General features: G+C 33.5%; 1 protein-coding gene and 1 pseudogene across 1 annotated transcript; both read right to left on the reverse strand.

Annotated features, from left to right (window-relative positions):
- Window positions 1-302: 302 nt before the first annotated feature.
- LOC136235046 (calcium uniporter protein 4, mitochondrial-like) lies at window positions 303-3,959 on the reverse strand. The gene is made up of 3 exons (XM_066024560.1): window positions 3,687-3,959; window positions 2,380-2,758; window positions 303-647 (listed from the first exon to the last, which is right to left on the reverse strand). Exons 1-3 carry the CDS (start codon window positions 3,854-3,856, stop codon window positions 303-305), a joined length of 894 nt encoding a protein of 297 aa, XP_065880632.1. The 5' UTR covers window positions 3,857-3,959.
- A 4,033-nt stretch (window positions 3,960-7,992) lies between these two features.
- On the reverse strand, window positions 7,993-10,239 carry LOC136201281 (calcium uniporter protein 4, mitochondrial-like; annotated as a pseudogene).
- Between the last annotated feature and the right edge of the window lie 12,970 nt (window positions 10,240-23,209).

The following is a 23,209-nucleotide window of genomic DNA, read 5'->3' on the forward strand; positions in this document are numbered from 1 at the left end:
TGTATTCATTTGTTATTCTTTACTGTTACATCTTGCTACCACACCAAATGGACTAAAACCTTCAATTAAAATGGAAAAACTTCTCGTCCATCGGGGTCTGTACTGTAAACTATAACCAAAAACTTTTTTTTGTCTTTCTAATATTTTCATTGCTGAATATATTATTATGTCCATCAATGGGCTCAAACTCCGTTTCCAGGCTTATAAAAATGGGAGTAAGGATAGTTGTAGTTCTGGTCCGGATAAAAAGCTTTTCGGAGTTCATTATATTTACGAAGATCAAAATTATGAATTTTCATGAGTTACTTCTGCTTAGTCTTGAATCTGCGCTGGAAATAGCCCTCAAACGAAGGCTCAATGGATGTTCTCAGGAAGAACATATATCCAAGACCAAAGTGAAAAGAGGTTACAAAATAACAAATGGGTTCCATAACATCCCAGCTCAGTTTCCAAAATGTTAGCCTCATGAACCCAAGTGTTTGAACCATTAAGAACCCAAGTCCACAATATAGCTCTGCTCGAACCTGGGCTCTAGCCTTTTGGTCTATCATGGCCTTTTTCAGCTCCATTTCTTTCAACTGCTCCCTTTTTGAGTCATCAGGATATACTATTGACTGAGAAATTATGTTCTGAATTGATTTAGCCACCTGTCAAACATATAAAATAAGAGACTGGTTTTGATAAGGTTAATCAGAATAGCACAATTTTATATTTGTTTGTTTATTAAGAGGAAATCAAGTGCCTCCAAGAGGATTGCATGAAAGCCACTTGCAGTCTTTTATTAGACATGAGATAAGGACTAACTACAACATACATGTCACTCCAAAATTTAAAGAGGTACATTTCATTTGGAGTGAAATATTTCAAACATAATTTAGTTGTTTGTTTTGTCATTTTGTGGTCAAATTAATATGGTATCTAATAATTGAGGACTCTTTTCTCAGGAAACATGTTAGTTTCTAAGTTAATATATTTAGTCTCAGAAAAATTGACTGTCAACTTATTTTAAGTAATCTATTAGTTTGGGGAAAATGTATTAAACTAGATTTAGGATCCGTTTGGTATGCCGTAATACAATGTAATGTAATCGAACTTGTAATGTAATCAAACTTGTAATGTAATGGAATGGAATGGTGATTCCATTACCATGCTTGATTGTTAAATAAAAAGAAAATGAAGAAATGTAATTACCATTACAATATTTATGTTTGCCTATATAAATATAATCATAAAATTTTATTTGCACAATTAAAATTAACGAAAAACATGATAACGTGAAAAATGAGATGATGCGAAAAACGAAAAACACGAAAAATGCAAAAAAAAAAAAAATGAATCAAAATCAAATACAAAATTAGATTAGCTGAAATCAATTTAATTAGTGTATATATATATATAAAAAAATTACTTTTTTCTCGTTTTTAAATTTTCATGTTTTTCTACTTTTTGCGTTTTTGAGAATGACAAGAGGTTAGATTGAGGTGTGAGATTTGATAAATGAGAGATTAAAGAAGGTTTGAGAGTAACAATTAGGATTCAATGCTTTGGATGTAATGAGAATTCAACTCATTTTTCTATGTAATGGGGATTACAAGCTTTATTGAACAAAATGTAACCTATGGTTTTCTCATTACATTCCAATAAAATTAAAAGTTGCATCCAAACATAGTAATGTGTTTTTGATGTAATGGGTATTCCATTACGAAGTCCATTACGTCTTACCAAACATACCCTTAAAGTTTTTGCCGAAATATCAATTTGGACTTCACGTACAAAATAGCAATAATACAGGTTTAACGTTTAAAAAAAAGTATCAATTTAGACTCGATAACGAAATGTGACACGTCATTCATATTAATGGAATAATATGAATGACGGGTCATGTTTTGCTATCAAGGTCTAAATTGGTACACTTTTTTAAACGTTAAACATATATTGGTACTATTTTGTATATGAAGTCTAAATTTATATTTTCCTAAAAACCTTAAGCCTATTTTGATACCTTATCCTAGAGGTAGAATTCATTAAGCTTGGTTCCTAATATTAGTACATATTATTTTGATCTAGTTTTAAAAAATAAATTTTATCTTTATCCAAAAAAATCCACTTGTGCATGTGTCAGTTTCCAAAAATCTACCATTATGTTTGTGGTTTTAAAACAGATATGTGTGCAGAATCCCAACAAACAGTGCCCTGCTTTGCCAATATTGAATGTCTAAGTCGAACCTATTATGCATGTCTACTTATTTTCTTCTTCCTACTTTCTCAGGCCGAACCAGCACTCGTATGATTAATTGAATCACAAAATCCGATTGATATCAACTTTAAAATTAAGAACATCTAAATTAAAAATCGAAACAAAACAATAACCAGTTATACCTGCTCCGGGCGTAGGAACACAATACTCCCAAGAATCATCACATTTCCACACTTATCCAACGTCTTAGCAAACTCAACACCTTCGATTTCATTTCCAAACTCCTCAACACAGATCTGAACCAACTCATGATATTGAATTGAGCTCTCCGGAATCTGCCTAAGCCTCAATTTCAGCTTCTCCATATGTGACAGCCTCAAGATTTTCCTGGCTTCTTCAACCGATATTCTGAAACAATTTAGATCTATATCCTCCGATTCCTTCGCCGGAGGCAACAAAGCTAGTCCATCGAAGCGGATTCCATCTACAGTGATGCTTTTGAGTCTCTCCTTCAGCTTCTCCCCGACGGGCATGGAAAGGAACTTAGGCACAGGCCCGTCCCTAAGCATGGACAGGAGGGGCGCCTGCCCAGGGATGAGAAGGGCCCCAATTATAGTAATGTATTAGTACCTATTAAATTTTACTTGATTCAATTCAAAAAAAAATTTATAGTTGATTAAAAACGTTGGCATTAGATTCTTTCCAAATAAAAAACGTTGGCATTGGTTATTAAATAGTCTTTCTAAATTCCCTAATTTATCTCGTATTCTTTCCAAATTTCCTAATAAAAAATTGGGCATCAATTCCCTAATTTATCTCAAAATATTTCTATAATTATCTTTCCCACCTATCAATCCCAACAAAAATTTATAATTTATCTCTCCCTTTTTTTAATCACACTCTAAGAATATTAAACAGTAATATTATCCCACATCCTCAGTTCATCTTCTCAATTCATAAACTATATAATCAATTTTGTTTTCTAATCACCGCAATGTGAAACTTCCAATTACTAATAGCCTTTTTTGTTGTCTTTGAGAAACTCTATCAGATTCTGATTTACTCGATCTTCGAAAGAAGTTTGGGAAAAAACGTATCAAAATCTTCCAATTTCAAGAACTTAAGCGTTAAACATCGTTAAATGATGTGATTTTCAAATTTGGTTTTTTTATTTTTTTCTTATCATGCTTTGTATCGTAAAGAGCATAAAATCTATTAGAACTATTTCATAATTTATTAAATTTAAGAAATTTACTTCTAGAAATACTCATAGACATCATTTTGTATAAGAGATTGTGTACTTAAAGCAATACAAAATGTTTTTATTAGATATTTTGTTAAATGTAACAAGAAAAGTGTCATTTTTAAGTAATCTTCTTTTATACAATTTACTTTTCTACTTATTTTTTTTATTTCCACTTATTTATTAGGGCCCCAATTGGTAATTCGCCCCGAACCTCTAAAATCTCAGGATCTGCCCTGCTTAGGCAGCTGGTTAATTGATCTCCGGTGAAGGAAACGACGGAAAAATCCTCTCTCTGAGGATTCCAGCGAGTTGAGGTACTCTTTTTGGAAGTTTGATTTGGCTGCATTTGGGGGTACTGTGGGTTGTAATGAGGCAGGGGAAGAGATTGGAGAATGTTGAAGAGACACCGCCATGTAACTGCCTGAGAGACGATTCGAGAACAATCTACGAAACGCCACTGATGAAGAAGAAGAAGAAGAGGACTGAGTTTGAGAGCCTGAAACGTTGTTTGGATGAGCTGATGGAGAAAGACAGAAGCTGAGACTGTCTTTTATAAGGTAGAAATATGAAATATAATAGAGAATCTTTCATTTTTCATTTTCAATTTCAAGATAAAAAATTTTAGGGCCAGGTGAGAAGAATCAGACCCGGTTATGATGTTATATTTCAACCTCGTCTTTTTGATTTTTAACCACCGAATGATACTATTAAATTTTTATATTGATTAAGGTTAAATTTTTTCAATTTTGAGGTGTATGATTTATTAAATTTACTAAACTTCGGCCAGCCCTCCCCACCCCATCTCCGCCCCAATATAGGTGAGTACTGTCATTTTATGAGCAGGGTGTATGGGATAATACTGGAAGGAACCTGAGAGATAAATAAAATATTCATATGCAAACTGTTTACATATGCAGGAGGTAAAAAAGGGTAAAGGTAGACTAGGATCCAATACTACCCCCTCATCTAATTTTGTTCTAAGTCGATCTGCAGCAGTTATTTCAGTTAAGGGTAATGAAATGTTTTTAATAAATGGAACTGAAAGATAAACACATCCTAATATGTACATGTATTCATTTATTATTCTTTCCTGTTACATAATGCTACCACACCAAGTGTACTACAAACCTTCAATTAAAATGAAAAACTTTTCATCCACCGGTGTCTGTACTTGTAAACTATAACCAATTTTTTTTTTCTGTTTTTCTAATATTTTCATTACGGGATATATTATTATTATTATGTCTATCAATGTGTTCAAACTCCGTTTCTGGGCTTATAAAAATGGAAGTAAGGATAGTTGTAGTCCTGGTCAGAATAAAAAGCTTTTCGGAGTTCGTTATATTTACAAAGAGCAAAATTATAGATTTCCATGAGTTTCTTCTGCTTGGTCTTGAATCGGCAGTGAAAATAGCTCTCAAAAGAAGGCTCAATGGATGTTCTCAGGAAGAACATATATCCAAGACTAAAGTGAAAAGAAATTACAAAATCACTAATGGATTCCATAACATCCCAGCTCAGTTCCCAAAATGTTAGCCTCATGAACCCAAGTCCATATCAATAATATAGCTTTGCTCGAACCTGATCTCGAGCCTTTTGGTCTATCATGGCCCTTTGCAGCTCCATTTCTTTCAATTGCTCTCTTTTTGAGTCATCAGGATATACTATTGACTGAGAATTATGTTCTGAATTGATTTAGCCATCTGCCAAACATAGAAAATAAAATGTTTTAACGGGGTTAATCAGAATAGCACAATTTTATATTTGTTTGTTTGTTAAGAGGAAATCAAGTGCAACTAAGAGGATTGCATGAAAGCCACTACACATATGTGTAACTCTCTTAGCCCAATGGTTGAGAGTTTACCTATGATTAGAGAGGTCATAGGTTTGAATCACAACCGGGTGGGATGAAAATTTTTCTTTCTTCTTTAATTGTAAGCGTATCATGCGCAATTTTTTTTTAAAAAAAATAATACACATAAGAAGCAAGATAGGTAAAAAAAAAAAAATCAGAAACTTATGTTGTAACTGCTAATTCAGATTCTTTTGGACATATATCATTTACAGACAATTCGAGCTTAGTTTTCATTAGCATTGTTCTTACTAGAACTGCCAATTACTTTCCATGAAGCCATTCAATGACTTATGCATTGCAAGCAAAAAGTCCTCTAAACTTCATTCTTTTAGATCTTCAAGCTCCTCCAAATTCTCTAGAGTTTGAACATTTGGTCATTTTCTTTTGGTTAATCAATTCAATTTCCAAAGAAATCTCAAATTATTTTATATATGCAGCATCAATGGAAATAAAGAAATGGAGAAAGAAGTTATCAGACTTATGCAAAAAGAGCTTCAAATGCCACTCAAAGGCAGATAATTGTGTGATAATAAAGTAGAGTTTACTACTTTAATTGGAAATGGTAAGCTGCCAAACGAATTCTGAGGCACTTGGCAGGAATCTTTCTTGCATCTTCTTCTGCAGTTTAGCTAACTGCATATTGGATAGTGACTGGACAACCTGCCCAATCTCAAGGAGATCAACTATAGGATTTTGCCTACTTTTTCAAGCATCCACTGTCTCTAAGAAAGTAAAAAAGCAGATTGACTGTTGTAGCTCGATTCTTCTACCGAGGCAAAATACAGAAGAATAACTCTTACTTCGTCTCAAGAATTTACCTCCTGCCATTCTTAATTGTGATAATCAAGACATTGTGCTTTATGAACGCATAAAACACATTGAAATTGACTGCCATTATATGCGTGATCAAATCAATGCGGGCAATATCATGCCAAATCATGTGTCTTCTGCTAATCAAGTTGCAGATTGGCTCACTAAGGTCTTGCTTGTGCAAGCTCACAATCGTCATGTTCACAAGCTATGAGCAACACCTTTGTCTATCTCTCCAGTTTGAGGCGGAGTGTTACTTAGTAAAATCTTTTCTTTGTACCGTTATTGCTTTCCATAATGCTAGACACGTGTAGGTTGATAGATGAGGTTGTTATTTTGTCTTTTTGTTTGTGTGTTGACCTCTTCCATTTTCTCCGAAATTCCTATTTATTACTGATGTTCTATGATATTTTTCTGTTTAGAGTATAAACATTATGTATCGATTTCCAATTAATTCAATAAAATTCTACATCATTTTCTCAATCTATCTTAACTTTTAGAGTTTCTACACGACGAGATTTTCTTATTTTAGTTTTTCTGATTGTATTATCTCCGCTTTGGTCAATTTGGCCTGTTAATGGAATGCTGTTACATATTGCTAACACATCGAGTGGACTAAAACCTTCAACTAAAATAGATGTAGAGCAAAACAACAGCCGAATCTCCTTCTTGAACATGAGGAAACTTTTTGGCGGCAGTGGGCCAAGGTGTTTTGGCTTACGGGTGGTGACCTCATTACAAAATTTTATCACTCTTGCATTAAAGCAAGACGGAAACAGAACCTTATTACTGCTCTCACTGATGACGACAAGAGGGTAATTGAGGACCTAGGCGAGTTCATTAATCATCTTTGTAATTATTTTCATACTTTGTTTGCCCTGCCTTCTGTTAATTTTTGTGATACAGTAAATGTTTTACCGCAGTCTATACCTGATAAATCCCTGGGGACTAATGGACTCAATACGGACGTTTATCAACATTTTTGGGATTGCAGTGGTCCTAATACTTTTAGTGCTTGTTCGGGTTGGCTAGGGAGGTGTGAATTTCCTGCTAATTTAAATGATACCATTATCATTTTAATCCCAAAATGTAAGGCCCGAGATTCAATTAAAGACCTGAGATTCATCTCGCTTGGTAATGTGTTGTATTGTTTTACTTAGTTGCATCTTTTATTTGTATCATTATTGCTTTCCCTAATGTCAGACACACGTAGGTTGATAGGTGAGGTTATTATCCTGTTTTGTCATTTTGTTTGTGTGCTGACGTTATCCATTTTCTCTGAAATTCCTTTGCATTGTTGATGTTCTCTAAGTTATTTTGATGTTTAGAGTATAAGCATTATGTATCGATTCCCAACTAATTCAATAAGATTCTATATCATTTTTTTCCATCTATCTTAGCTTGTAGAGATTCTCTAATTTTAGTTTTTGGCCAGAATTCTTATAGTATTTTCAAGTCATGCTATTTTCTTTTTTACCTTAGTTTACAAATATTTCTATTTCTGTTCAGTATGTTGGTAGATTAGGAAATGGTGTTACATATTTTTGTTAGCAGCATGGAGTTTAAAGTTTAATTGACTTGTTCTCTGGTTAAAAATTCCTCAATTTCTATCTAATTGTATCATTCTAGAGTCTTTGTTATCCCCTTTTCTTCTCATGTTTACATTTTTAGATTAAAAATGAGAGTTCTAGATGCTTGAATACAGACATCTTGTTTGATTTACCAACAACTCTATGGACATGTTAATGGTAATGGAATGCTATTAAAAAAGAAACTCAGAGATAAACGCATCCTAATAATTACATGTACATAACATGTATTCATTTATTATTCTTTACTGTTACATCTTGCTACCACAGCAAGTGGACTAAAACCTTCGATTAAAATGGAAAAGCTTCTCGTCCACTGGGGTCTGTACTTGTAAACTATAACCAAAACTTTTTTTTTCTATCTTTCTAATATTTTCATTACGGGATATATTATTATGTCCATCAATGGGCTCAAACTCCATTGCCGGACTTATAAAAATGGGAGTAAGGATAGTTGTAGTCCTGGTCAGGATAAAAAGCTTTTCGGAGTTCGTTATATTTACGAAGATCAAAATTATAGATTTCCATGAGTTTCTTTTGCTTGGTCTTGAATCGGCGCTGAAAATAGCCCTCAAAAGAAGGCTCAATGGACGTTCTCAGGAAGAATATATATCCAAGACCAAAGTGAAAAGAGGTTACAAAATAACAAATGGGTTCCATAACGTCCCAACTCAGTTCCCAAAATGTTAGCCTCATGAACCCAAGTGTTTGAACCATTAAGAACCCAAGTCCACAATATAGCTCTGCTCGTACTTGGTCTCGAGCCTTTTTGTCTATCATGGCCTTTTGCAGCTCCATTTCTTTCAATTGCTCTCTTTTAGAGTCATCAGGATATACTATTGACTGTGAAATTATGTTCTGAATTGATTTAGCCACCTGTCAAACATAGAAAATAAAAGATTTGTTTTAATGGGGTTAATCAGAATAACACAATTTTATATTTGTTTGTTTGTTAGGAGGGAATCAAGTGGACCTAAGAGGATTGAAATGAAAGCCACTTGCAGCCTTTTATTAGACATGAGATAAGGACTAACTACAACATACATGTCATTCCAAAATTTAAAGAGGGGCATTTCATTTGGTTTGAAATATTTCAAACATAATTTAGTTGTTTATTTTGTCATTTTGCGGTCAAATTAACATGGTATCTAATAATTGAGGAATCTTTTCCTTTGAAACATGTTAGTTTCTAAGTTTAATATATTTTTAGTCTCTGAAAAATTGACCGTCAACTTATTTTAATTAATCTATCAATTCAGGGAAAATGTATTAAACTAGACTTAAAGTTTTTGCGGAAGTATCAATTTAGGATTCATGTACAAAATAACACTAATTCAGGTTTAACGTTTAAAAAAGAGTACAAATTTAGGCTCGATAACGAAATATGACACGTCATTTATATTAATCCGTTAAATTCTGGTTCCTCTTTCCATATACAATTAAAAGATCTAACGGAATAATATGAATGGTGGACCACGTTTCACTATATCAAAGTCTAAATTTGTACATTTTTTTAAACGTTAAATATATATTGGTGCTAGTTTATACATAGAGTCTAAATTTATACTTTCTCATAAAAACCTTAAGACCTTATCCCTAAAGGCAAAGAATGCATTAAGTCTAGTTCCTAATATTAGTACATATTATTTTGATCTAGTTTTAAAAAATAAATTTTATCCAAAAAAATTCACTTGTGTATGTGTCAGTTTCCAAAATCTGCCATTATGTTTGTGGTTTTAAAACAGAAATCTGTGCAGAATCCCAACTACCGGTGCTCTCCTTTGCGAATATTGAATGTCTAAGTGAACCTATTATGCATGTCTACTTATTTTCTTCTTCGGCCTTTCTCCGGCCGAACCAGCACTCATATGATTAATTGAATAACAAAATCAGATTGATATCACCCTTAAAATTAAGAACATCTAAATTAAAAATCGAAACAAAACAATAACCAGTTATACCTGCTCCGGGCGGAGGAACACAATACTCCCAAGAACGATCACATTTCCACACTGATCCAACGTCTTAGCAAACTCAACACCTTCAATTTCGTTTCCACACTCCTTAACACAGATCTGAACGAAATCATGATATTGAATTGAGCTTTCCGGAATCTGCCTAAGCCTCAATTTCAGCTTCTCCATGTGCGACAGCCTCAAGATTTTCCTGGCTTCTTCAACCGATATTCTGAAACAATTTAGATCTACAGCCTCGGATTCCTTCGCCGGAGGCGAAAGAGCTAGTCCATCGAAGCGGATTCGATCTCCAGTGATGCTTTTGAGTCTCTCCTTCAGCTTCTCCCCGACAGGCATGGAAAGGAACTTAGGCAGCTGGTTAATTGATCTCCAGTGAAGGAAACGACGGAAAAATCCTGTCTCTGAGGATTCGGGCGAGTTGAGGTATTTTTTGTGGAAGTTTGATTTGGCTGCATTTGGGGGTACTGTGGGTTGTAATGAGGCAGGGGAAGAGATTGGAGAATGTTGAAGAGACACCCCGTGTAACTTCCAGAGAGACGCTTCGAGAACAATTTATGAAGCGCCATCGATGAAGAAGAAGAAGCAGAGGGCTGAGTTTGAGAGCCTGAAACGGTCTTTTATAAGGTAGAAATATGAAATATAGCAGAGAATCTTTCATTTTCAATTTCCAGATAAATGTTTTTATTTTTTTAGGGACAGGTGAGAAGAATCAGACCCGGTTATGACGTCATATTTCAATCTTGTCTTTTTGTTTTTTAACCATGGAATGATACCACTAAATTTTTATATTGATTAAGGTTCAATTTTTTCAATTTTTAGATATACGATTTATTAAATTTACTAAACTTCGGCCGACCTTCCCCACCTCCTCTCCGCCCCTGTATACACGTACTGTCATTTTATGAGCAGGGTGTATGATATTCTGTTTCACCAGGATAAATAAAATATTACTGGTTGTGGAGCTTGTATGTTTTGATGGATGTTTAAATTTGCATGCAAACTGTTTACATATGCAGGAGGTAAAAAAGGGTAAAGGTAGATTAGAATCCAATACTAATTTTGTTCTAAGTCGATCTCCTGCAGTTATTTCAGTTAAGAGTAATGAAATGTTTTTAATAAAAATGGAAGTAAGGATAGTTGTAGTCCTGGTCGGGATAAAAAGCTTTTCGGAGTTTCTTATATTTACGAAGATCAAAATTATAGATTTCCATGAGTTTCTTCTGCTCGGTCTTGAATCGACGCCGAAAATAGCCCTCAAAAGAAGGCTCAATGGATGTTCTCAGGAAGAACATATATGCAAGGTCAAAGTGAACAGAGGTTACAAAATAACAAATTGATTCCATAACATCCCAGCTGAGTTCCCAAAATGTTAGCCACATGAATCCAAGTGTTTGAACCATTAAAAACCCAGTCCACAATATAACTCTATTGTCTTGAGCCTTTTTGTCTATCATGGCCTTTTGCAGGTCCATGTTCTCTTTTTGGGTCATCAGGATATACTATTATTGACTGGAAAATTATGTTCTGAATTGATTTAACCACCTGTCAAACATAGAAAATAAAATGTTTTAATGGGGTTAATCAGAATAGCACAATTTTATATTTGTTTATTTGTTAGGAGGGAATCAAATGCAGCTAAGAGGATTGCATGAAGGCCACTTGCAGTCTTTTATTAGGCATGAGATAAGAACTAACTACAACATACGTCATTCCAAAATTTAAAGAGGGACATTTCATTTGGAGTGAAATATTTCAAACATAATTTAGTTGTTTATTTTGTCATTTTCTGATCAAATTAACATGGTATCTAATAATTGAGGACTCTTTTCTGTTCAAACATGTTAGTTTCTAAGTTTAATACATATCTTTAATCTTTTGTTTTTCAGAAAAATTGACTGTATTTATTAGTTCATAAACTAAAGGGAAAAGTAAAAAAATAAATCTTGTGGTTACATTTGTTTTCGAACAACACTCATATGGTTTAAAAGTTTGCAAAGTGGTACCATGTATTTTATTCCGTTAGTAAACACATACCAAATTTATAAAGGTTTTATGGCTTTTACATAAAATGGTATCAATTTACGTAAAGTGATTTGATGGATAGAATTAAAATTATTTTTTATTAATAATTTAACAAAAAAATTACTTTACGTAAAATTGTACAAATGTTACGAATTTTTTTGAAGATTTTATGGATTTTATGTCAAGTATTGCAATTTACTTAAAATAGTTTAGTGGATAGGATTAAAATTATTTTTATTAATATTTTACGAAAAAATAATTGCTTTTCGTAAAATTTTACAAATGTTACAGAAATTTGTAAAGGTTTTGTGGCTTTTACGTAAAGTGGTGTCAATTTACGTAAAGTGATTTGATGGATAGAATTAAAATTATTTTTTATTCATAATTTAAGAAAAAAATTATTTTATGTAAAATTGTACAAATATTACGGAAATTTGTAAAGATTTTATGGATTTTATGTCAATTATTGTAATTTACTTAAAGTAGTTTAGTGGATAGAATGAAAATTATTTTTATTAATATTTTATGAAAAAATAATTGTTTTACGTAAAATTTTATAAATGTTACGGAAATTTGTAAAGGTTTTACGGATTTTACGTAAAGCAGTGTCAATTTACATAAGGTGATTTGGTGGATAGAATTAGAATTTTTTTATTAATAATTTAACAAAAAAATAATTACTTTACATTTTGTACAAATGTTACAAAAATTTATAAAGGTTTTATGGATTTTACGTAAAGTGGTGTCAATTTACGTAAAATGATTTGGTGGATAGAATTAAAATTATTTTTTATTAATAATTTAACAAAAATTTATTACTTTACAAAAATTGTACAAAATTTACGGAAATTTGTAGAGGTTTCATAGATTTTTTATAAATTAGTGTCAATTTACGTAAAGTGGTTTAGTGGATAGAATTAAAATTATTTTTTATTAATAATTTACCAAAAATAATTAATTTATGTAAGAAATTTGTAAAGGTTTTATAGATTTTCCGTAAAGTAATGTCAATTTTCGTAAAGTGGTTTGGTGGATAAAATTAAAATTATTTTTTTATTAATAATTTACCAAAAATAATTAATTTACTTAAAATTGTACAAATATTACAGAAATTTGTAAAGGTTTTATAGATTTTCTGTAAAGTAGTGACAATTTTCGTAAAGTGGTTTGATGGATAGAATTAACATTATTTTTTTATTAATAATTTAACAAAAAATAATTAATTTACGTAAAATTATACAAATGTTACGGAAATTCCCTTTGGGCTAGGTCCGTATTTCAATAAAAAAAGTAGTATCAATTTCCGTAAAGTGATTTGGTGGATAAAATTGTATTCTACCTTGTGTAACTTTAATTTTTCTTTATTTAGTGGTAACCTGTAATAAAAGGTCAACTTTTAATATAATTTATTTTATTGTGAATTAATTTGACACGTGTCGCAATACTATTCGTTATTATAACAAAGTATTGTTAGTTTGTTTTAAACAAAGTAACCATAGTGGACATCCAAAAAACTGTAAATTATTAATTTTACACAAATAAAATCATGAATAATACCCAAAACAACCTTAATTAATTGTATCCACAATTTAAAATCTATTAATATATAATTTCATTTTGTTTGGAAAACTCAAAAAATTTAAATATTGACATCAATAATTTTGGTCAAATATTTGCAACATTTTCATTTAAAAAAAAAACATCATTTGTATTAATATTTGAAAAATTATTATAAGAAAATATAGTCATAAATTTATGTGTCGTGACTGTCTAGGCCTATGATTTGTATTTATTGTCATTACATCTTTTGAAATTTTAATTTCTGTATTGTTTTACAAAAATTTATTTTTAGACCCCTCTCCATTATGTCTAGATGAGTGTTGCGAAATGTTTAGACCTAAGATTATTTGCATAACCGTTACATTTTTTAAGAATTAATTTCCGTATTATTATTATTATTTTGAAGAAAAAAAATTACTTTTAGATCCCTCTATCTCTTGGATCCTGGATAGACGTACCTCCTGCCCGTACCCAGAGACGACCTGCCTTATACATCTCTAAAATCTCATTAGACTTATACTTAACTTTCAAAACCTATCTACAACCAATAGGTTGCTTACCTTGAGGTAAATCGCTCAATTACCAAAGTATTGGTGAATTCCAAAGCTCTAATTTATTCATCCACTGCATATTGCCAACACTTAGGTTGAAGGCCTGCTTATAAGTCTTTGACTCACAAGTAGACCTGTCCATGGGCCGGGCTGGGCCGGGTTCGGGCCGGGCCTGGCGGGCTTTTGTATAAAAGTGCTCGTCCCAAGCCCAGACCAGCCCAGTATTAATTTAGGCGGGCTCGGGCCTAAAAATCAAATCCCAAGCCCAACCCATATAAGCCCACCTAAAAAAATACATAATTTCCAATTATAAAAAATCAAATTTATACTTAAAATAAATATTTAATTATAAATATATAAATTTTTTAATTAATATTAATAAGGCGGGCCGGGCTGGGCCGGCCCGTGATATTTTTATATGTCCCAAGCCCGCCCAAAAAATAGGGGAGCTTTGGCGGGCCTGGGCCGGGCTGGGTCTAAGAGTAAATTTCATTGTCCAAGCCCGTCCCGAGGGACACGGGCCTGGGCGGGCCGGACGGGTACCCGGGCCCGTGGCCAGGTCTACTCACAAGTAACAAAAACATTTAAAATATAAGTTTTATATACATTAGATAATTTGTTATAACTTACCATAAAATCAATAACATACTTAATATTATTAACCAACTAATTAACTTAATCTTAATTCTAATAATTTAAAAAATATATATATCTTAATTCTAATAAAAAAAATATAGTATATTATATGGACAAATCTAGAGATATGTGTCTATTAAACTTTCAACTTGTCATATAATTTTTAAAATTTTATTTCATAAGTAGTTATTTATTTAAAGGGAGAAATTTTTATTTATCACATTTATAGTATACTATATCATATACTATAAATGTGATAAATATGATATAGTATACATTCACGGCTTTCAACTTGGCAATGTTAGGGAAGCATGTATGGCATATGTTGTTAAACTCAAATTTTCTTATAAGTAGAATTTTTAAAGCAAAATACTTTCCTGGTGGAGATTTTCTTCAAGCTCGTTTGGGTAATTTCCCGAGTTTTGTATGGAGGAGTCTTTGGAGCTCTCAATTGTTGCTAAATGAAGGTTTTAGGTGGAAGATCGGAGATGGAAAATCCATTAAGGTTTGGAATGATCCTTGACTTCGTGATAAAGGAAAGTTGAAGGTGGAAACGCCAATCATTAATGCCCTTGAAGATTTGAAGGTTAGTGATTTGTTTAGTCATGGAACTACTGACTGGGATGTTGAGATGTTAAGGGAGTTGATTTTGGAGAGAGATGTTAAGGAAATTCTGAAACTTCCTCATCGAGTTGGAATTGCGTCAGATAGTCCAATTTGGAATGAAAGCAAGTCGGGTCTGTATACAGTAAAGAGTGCTTACGCATTGGCAACAGAGGTGGTGGCTCCGAATGATCATTTGATTGTTATGGGTGATTGGGACAAAATTTGGATGACAAATATTCCTTACAAAGTTAGATTTTTTGTTTGGCGTCTTGTTAGAAATTGTTTGCCATTGCGTTTTAATTTGTGCAGGAAAGGATTATTGCTCCCGGTGGATAAGTGTGTTGTATGTGGTAATGATCTTGAAGATGCTTGACACCTATTCATTTTATGTCCTATTGCTGTTAATGCTTAGTGGGATGTGGATTTATTGTTGATGTTGCAACCTTTGGCAGCAACGGTTGATAGTTTTTTGGATTTTATTTTTGCTGCTATGACTTGTTTATCCAGGATTAATGGGGAGAAATTTCTAATGATATTGTGGGGTTTATAGAGAAGCAGAAATAAAAAGTTGTGGCAGAATATAGTGGAAAGTTTATTCCAAATTATTACAGTGGCTATCGAGATTCTGAGGGACTAGAGAAAGGCGAAAGCTGCTGCAAGGAATGGTAATTTGGAGGTTCCAAGGTTTTTTTATATTATTAATTAACAAGTTTGAAATGTGAGTAAACGTGAATAAATTCACTTCACCAAAAAAAATTAAAAGATAAATCGTACTTTATGTATTAAGGAAAAGTATAATTTTCTAATTAAGCAATACAATAAATGTAATATTATATTGTTTTTAAAAAAAAAAAAATTGCGCACAATGCGCGTACATTAAAGAAGAAAGGAAAATCCTCCAGACTCGGATGTGATTCAAACCCATGACCTTCTTAGTCATAGGTAAACTCTCAACCACTAAGCTAAGAGAGTTACACATATATGTAATGGCTTTCATGCAATCCTCTTAGTTGCACTTGATTTCCTCTTAACAAACAAATATAAAATTGTGCTATTCTGATTAACCTCGTTAAAACATTTTATTTTATATGTTTGGCAGATGGTTAAATCAATTTAGAACATAATTTCCCAGTCAATAGTACATCCTGATGACTCAAAAAGCGCGCAATCGAAAGAAATGGAGCTGCAAAAGACCATGATTGACCAAAAGGCTAGAGACCAGAAACTAAAATAGAAACAAAAAATACATCATAAAAAGAAGTGCTTATTTGTTTGTCCGAACCGACTCCACCGCCAGAAACTTGATTCTTTTCTTATAGGGTGCCTGCCAAATGCCTACACTTACTGTGACGTGGTTTCTAAATCTTTGCAAATTGCCACGCTTTACATTATTCTTTGATAGATAGGAGAATGGACCTTAGACACTTTTATTATGAATTCTATCAACTTAAAATTTGAGGCCTAAATATTGCATGGTGAAAGAGATTGTCAAATGCCAACTCACTGTTTCTTACATTTAGGGCTGTTAATAAGCTGATTTTGGTATTCGATCCGATAAAAATTCGACCAATTTATAAATGAATTAAATTTAAGCACGGTGAAATTCAGTTTGAAAGCTCACAAGCAGATTCGATTATAGGTCATGAATAAGTTCATGAGCAAACTCATTCATGCACACACTCGTGAGCAAGCATGGTTCGTTTATTATGTTAATAATAATATTTCTATAAGGAGAAATGTAAAAACGTAGTTTTGTGTAAAATTTAGTTTTGTAGATCCCAAAACTATATAGTCTTGTTAAAAAATTTCAAATCAGTATAATTAATAATTTATTTATGAACGAACTTCATGAACTAGATTAACGAGCTACTCGCGAGTAAAGCCTATTAACAAGCTCGCGAACAGCTCATGAACAAAATATTAAGTTCGAGCTCATTAATTTTCGGACAAGCCGATCCTAAGCAAGCCAAAGCTCGGGTCGGGTCGACTAGAGCCCTACTTACATTTCCTTTTTCATTTCAGGTTCAAAATGTTGCAAATTGTATCGCGTAATTCAACTTAATTCATTAATAAGAGTCGAGTCATAACTAGAGTTGAGTGCTTGCTAGGTGAAAGACCTATTTGCATAGGAAGAACGGACACAGAGACAGAGGCAGCGTGGATCTTAAAGATTCTTAAATAGGATCGAATATTTAGCGTCGAAGGTACACTTTTAATTTAGCGTCGAAGGTACAATTTTGGAAATTTTCAAATTCTAAATATTAATGAGTAACCAATTACCATTATTATTCTTCCAGGTTCAATTAAAAAATGAAAACGTTCCAAAAATTACATTTTTGTTTTGTCCTTTGTTCGTTCTTGGTCCTATTCCGGTGATTGACTTCTATACCGCATGCAAACATTTCTCCTAGAGTAGTTGTTAATATGAATAAGAAAAACTCTTATATTTAATGTTATGTCCGTGTCTAAAATTCTAATATTTATTTTTTGAGATAGAAATTAATTATGAATTTAATTTAATGTTTTTAGGTATAAATTAAAAGTTTAGAGTTTGTTATAAAAAAGTTAGAAATTTGGAGGACCACAATTAATATTTTTAATTCAAATAATCAAGTACGTGAAGTATAATTTACAATTACATTTTATATTATTTGAATTGTTATTATCATAAAAACGAAATAAGAAAAAGTTATATTTGAATTATAATTATTATTACTATTATTATTATTATAAAGAAAATACAAAGAGAATGCATGCTTTCAGAAAAAGGAAAGTGACATGTGTAGCCTAGGTGTTAGAAATTTAGGAAGTGATGGACAATTTTTTTTTGTTTTTTTGTTTTTTTGTTTTTTTTTTTTTTTAGAAACAGGAAAGAAAACAAACCAACCCTTTACCTGGGATCAGCCTAGGAAAGCTAACCCCAACACTGTCCTCTAAAAGAAGAGAAGAAAAATAGATAGGAGGATCAGAAAGGGTGGAAACACCTAACATCCCTTCGTGCCCAGCCGCCGCCAAGCGATCCGCAATTCGATTTTGTTCTCTGTAGATGTGGCTGAACTCTAAGGACTCAAAGGAGGAGCCAAGACTTCTTATTGTTTTGATAAGGTTCTGGCTACTAAGACAACAAGCATGATTATTAGAGATCATACTAATAGCCTCCATATTATCAGACTCCACAGCAAGCCTTTTAATACCCAGATTTCTGGCAAGCTTGACTCCAGAAAGAATACCCCAAAGTTCCGCTGAAAAGGATGAGCCCAAACCCAGATTATGGGTGAATCCAGACAACCAGGCACCTCCCGCGTCCCTGAGCACGCCTCCAGCCGCGATTTTTCCATTGTTGAGACAGGAGCCACCCGTGTTCAACTTAACCACCCCATCCTTCGGTCTACACCACCCAGCGAGTTGAACCTCTTTATTTTGGGTAGAATTGGCAAGGGGGTCCCCTTTGAAGCTCCCCGTAATGGTAAGGAGCTTTTTAGAGAAGAACTCGGGTAAGTTCTGAATAAAAACAGTCTTCTCACCAAAGATCTCCTCGTTTCTCCACTTCCAAAGGTGGTGGCAGATAATATCAAATAAAATGTCTCCCTGCTCCATGCTAGCCATTAACCTACCTTTAACCCCATTAAAGAACCAGTCAGTCTCAGAGGAAGTGATGGACATTGTTAAATATGGTGTACCTCATTATTTATTTAAAAAATAATAATAAAATTTGCTTGTCTAATATATATATATATATATATAAGAAAACTTCTGGCTATCAAAAAAAAGAAAAGAAATCTTCTGAATGGAGGAAGAGAAAAGATTATCAAAAAGAAAATTTGGAAGAGAAAATATTGGGGGTATTGGGAGATTTAACTATATCGAATGTTAAAAGAAATATAGATAAATTGTTTAAAATGTTTGACTAATTTTGATTACAATTGTAAATAATTTGAATATAAAATTAGTAATGACAGACTCATAGCAATTTTATGAATCTAATAGTATTTTCGATCTAAATTAAATATACCGATCGCTACATGTTACAATTTTGGTAACAAAACAAAAATAGTCCGATAAAAATATTTAGGTTAAATTTTATTTAAGTTTATTTATATAATATTTAAGTGACTTCAAATTTGATGAAATTGTTAACTTGTGAGTTTTTATAGAAATATATTATTTAAATTATTTACTTTTGATTTTAATTGTAAAATGATTAACTTGAAGTATAATTTTATGTTTGTAGTATTTATTTAGAAATTGGGTCGAGAAAATGAATTCGATGTGAATTGATTTTGGATTGAAAAAATTCAATTAAGAACATTACAATAATGATTTTTTTTTATATACTAGAAAGTGACCCCTTGCTTTGCTTCGGAAAATAATTAATTTAAATTGTGTTACATTAAATTCTAAATTTTAATCTGGTTATTAAATTAATTAAATAATTTTTAACTTGAGTTCTTTAATAGTGCAATTTATTGTAATTTTAGTTAAAATTTTGTTTCTTTTAGAAAAGTTAAAATATGTTAATGTAACGAATTATTTTCTAAAAAAATACTGGTATATATATTTTTTCCTCAAAATATCAATATTATAGCATGAAAATTTCACAACTTACCAGCTGAAATAGATATATATTTTAAATAGTTTCTTCTTGGTAGAGAGAATGAATTGGATTAATCAACATTTTATGTCAAATTTTTGTATAATATAATGGAATAAGTGTTAGACGAGGTGCCGCGGCCTAATCTCCCGGGCGGACCGGGGGGTGGACAACCTCATGGCGACATAAGCGGTGATTGGCGCCGAAAGCAACCAATCGCGGAATCAAGCTGCTCGGCAGGACCGGAGCTCGGAGATATGGAAGAGTCGCCACCCACGAATGGGAAAATGAACACCGATCCCTTGCGGGAGACCGGTGTGGGTTCGGGAAACTTAGGTACGAGCCGAGAAGGCTAGCTCCTTTCCGGAGAAATGCTACTAGGCACCCCGACATCGCCCGGTTATGAACCACCGGCCTCCTACTCAGCATGTTAGGCGATAACGGACTAATCGTATACTTCTTTAAGTTTAAAATTCATTTGAAACCATTTTCTTTCTCTTTTTGGAAACCATTTTGAGCATATGATATTGAAAAGCCATATCAGTAAAGAATCACCCATTTATGTTTATACATACACAGAGAGGGGGAAGAAAGAAGTGATTTATTTACAACCGTATTTAAATGTTATGTTGTGTGTCTATTCTACATTAACTTATTTCCCCAAAACGATGTTTATTACATGGTTCGCACCTTAATCGTCGTTGGAACGATTTAGGTACGTTTTAAAACTCCGTTTGATGAAGCTTACCCGAGTCGCCGTTGGAACGACTCGAGTAATTGAAAACGTTAAAGTAAAAGCCTTTTAATAAGAAAACGTGGTTAAACATACAAGTCAATTTTATTTTGTACAAATTCATTAAGAAAGCGATTCAAAATCTCCATTATTAACAAAGAAAACGATTTTGATTACAATGTTCGCTTAATCCGTCGTTGGAACGGACTAAGGTTTTAAAACGTGGTGTTTAGAAAACGATTTGAAATATCAACCAAAATGATTCTATTTATCTACATTAGAGATTTAAGAAAGCTCATTAGCTTAAATAATTTAATTGAAAACTCTCTTTTTGTGACTTATTTTCCCCACTTATTTAATGGACTCTCTAACTATTATAATTACATCAATAAACACATTTAGGCCCAAAATTTAATTTTTCCAAGTGAAGCCCATTTGAAACATGGACTTATAAATGACCAAAAGAAAGAAAGAAAATAATATAGATATATATTTACACATTTTAGCCCAAGAGACATAAAATAAGAGTAAAAGAAAATATATTATCTAATACATATATAAGAAAGAATAATGAAAATAATATATTTATACTTTAAACATAAGAAAATAGTGAATGAAATTTATAAATAGGAAAATAGCCTTTATCACTCAAAATAATTTTATTTAACAATAATTAAGAGAACCCAAATATACCCCAATACTATATATATATACATAACTAATATAATCCTAATGTCAAAAAGACTATATGTTCATCCCCCAATATCTACTAATTATCTCCCAAAATGCCCAAGTAAATAACATTTAAAATAGAATTTAATGTAATTTAAATGAATAATAATAAAAAAGAAAGTAATATGTACATATACAAAAAATTAGAATAAAAAATGGAATACCAATCTCCTAAAATAATTATATATGTTGAAGTTTTAAAACAATTTGAAAAGAATATATTACATTATTATATATTTATATACTAAGGATTAAAAGTCTAAAAGTTAAGAAAAAGGGACCGAAATGGCATTTTTTACATTTTGGCAGATTTACCGACGGAAAGTCCGTCGGTAAACAGCATTTAGTGACAGAATTGGCAAATTACAGCAGCACTCCAATATTTTCCAGATTTATTCAAAAGCTTTAAATTAAATCTAATTCAATCGTTTTGGACTTCCGAACTACCAAAGATGGATCATAGTCGAAAACGGAAGTTCCTAAAACGATGTTTTTATTTTAAAATGTTATTTGAAAACCTCTTTTAAATTAAAAACTTATAATTACAACATTTTCGACACCCGAACTACCTTTTTATCGGATCACGGTTCGTATTGGGATATCCAAAACGAGGTTTTTATTTTAAAACAAAACCCGAGTTTTATTTAACAAGAAACGAAAATTAAATAAATACGTTAATTAAATAAAACGTGACAAAATAAATAAATAACTAAAGGAATAAAAATTATAGCATAAAAAAAAATAAATAGAAGGAGAGAATATAAAATAAAGAGTCTAGTCCTCGGATAATACCTTTGATTCGGTATCTGACAGTCGAAGCCGATTGATTCCACGAACCGCGAGCTCCCGATATTAATAAAAATTTAGTAAAAATTGAACTTAGGAATTTTAGAATTTTTGAGAAAAAAAATATTTTTCTCAAAAAAAATCCACTCTCTCTCTCTCTAAAAATGTTTAGAGTGAGAAAGTTTTCCCCACAAAAAAGCCCCCCCTTCATCTTGGGATCCGTGCCCTTATATAGGGAAACGGATCCCGGAACAATGGGCGACGCCCAAAAAAAATTGGGCGCCGCCCATTGTGGTTGGGCGGCCGCCCAACCTAGTGTTGGGCTACCGCCCAACATGAGTTGGGCGGTCGCCCAACATGAGTTGGGCGGTCGCCCAACATGAGTTGGGCGGCCGCCCAACATGAGTTGGGCGGCCGCCCAACAATGTTGGGCGATCGCCCAACTTTCGTTGGGCGATCGCCCAACGGCGTTGGGCGAGCGCCCAACGCGAGGTTGGGCGCCCGCGCCCAACCCTCATCGGGCGTCCGCCCGACGCGTTGGGCGTTCACCCGACGTGGTTGGGTGCTCGCCCGGCGACCCCCGGGGCGTGCCTCGCGCCGTCGGACGCGTGCACTTTGTGACCGCCGAGCGCGCGTTCCGCGCAGCTAGACGCTCGCGCGTCGCGGCCGCCGAACGCGCGCCTCGCGCCGCCAGGCACGTGTGCTCAACGGCCCACGAGGGGGGGCACCGCCAGCGGTCCCAGGCATTGCCCCGGGCGTCGAGAGCGTGCCACTCGCGGTGCGTCCGACGGACGCCGCGCGCACGTCTCGAGCCATCAAGCGGGCGTTCGACCATCGTCGTCCGCGTGCGGGATGCCGTTGCGTGCCCGCGCCGTGCCGTTAATTTTCCTCAGCTTATTATTCTTTATATATTTTTCAAAACTTCCGTAATCAATCGCTTCGACCGTCTTGTTTCAGGTTTTCGTCACAGGTCCTCCGACTCGGTGTCTACAGTTGCCCCTACTTTTCTATTTTGACAGTGATGTGTGTGGTTCGAAAACGTTTTTGCTAACGTAACACATGCAATGTAAAACATATAAAAGTAAAAGTCACGTATCGAGTAGGAGGAAATATACCTGACCTTTGCGTTGCGCGCTCTGGCGTTGCTCTCTGACTGCATCCGACTCTGCTTCGGGCTGCACCCTAGTTCACGATCGCGGGGATAATGGCTAAATAGCTACCCTAGTTTATTACCGCGGGGATAATGGCTAGCCGGCTACCCTATTTCAAGATTACGGGGATAATGGCTAAACAGCTACCCTGATTTACGACTGTGGGGA

Source organism: Euphorbia lathyris, chromosome 7, assembly GCF_963576675.1.
Source record: "Euphorbia lathyris chromosome 7, ddEupLath1.1, whole genome shotgun sequence".
NCBI classification, from domain to species: domain Eukaryota; kingdom Viridiplantae; phylum Streptophyta; class Magnoliopsida; order Malpighiales; family Euphorbiaceae; genus Euphorbia; species Euphorbia lathyris.

Excerpts from the sequence above, each read along its gene's own strand:
- LOC136235046 (XM_066024560.1), bottom strand. The coding sequence starts at position 3,856 with ATGGCGGTGTCTCTTCAACATTCTCCAATCTCTTCCCCTGCCTCATTA. Across the intron at positions 2,759-3,686 it reads CGGAGATCAATTAACCAGCT|GGACGGGCCTGTGCCTAAGT; the intron begins GCCTAAGCAGGG and ends GTCCATGCTTAG. Across the intron at positions 648-2,379 it reads TGTTCCTACGCCCGGAGCAG|GTGGCTAAATCAATTCAGAA; the intron begins GTATAACTGGTT and ends TATGTTTGACAG.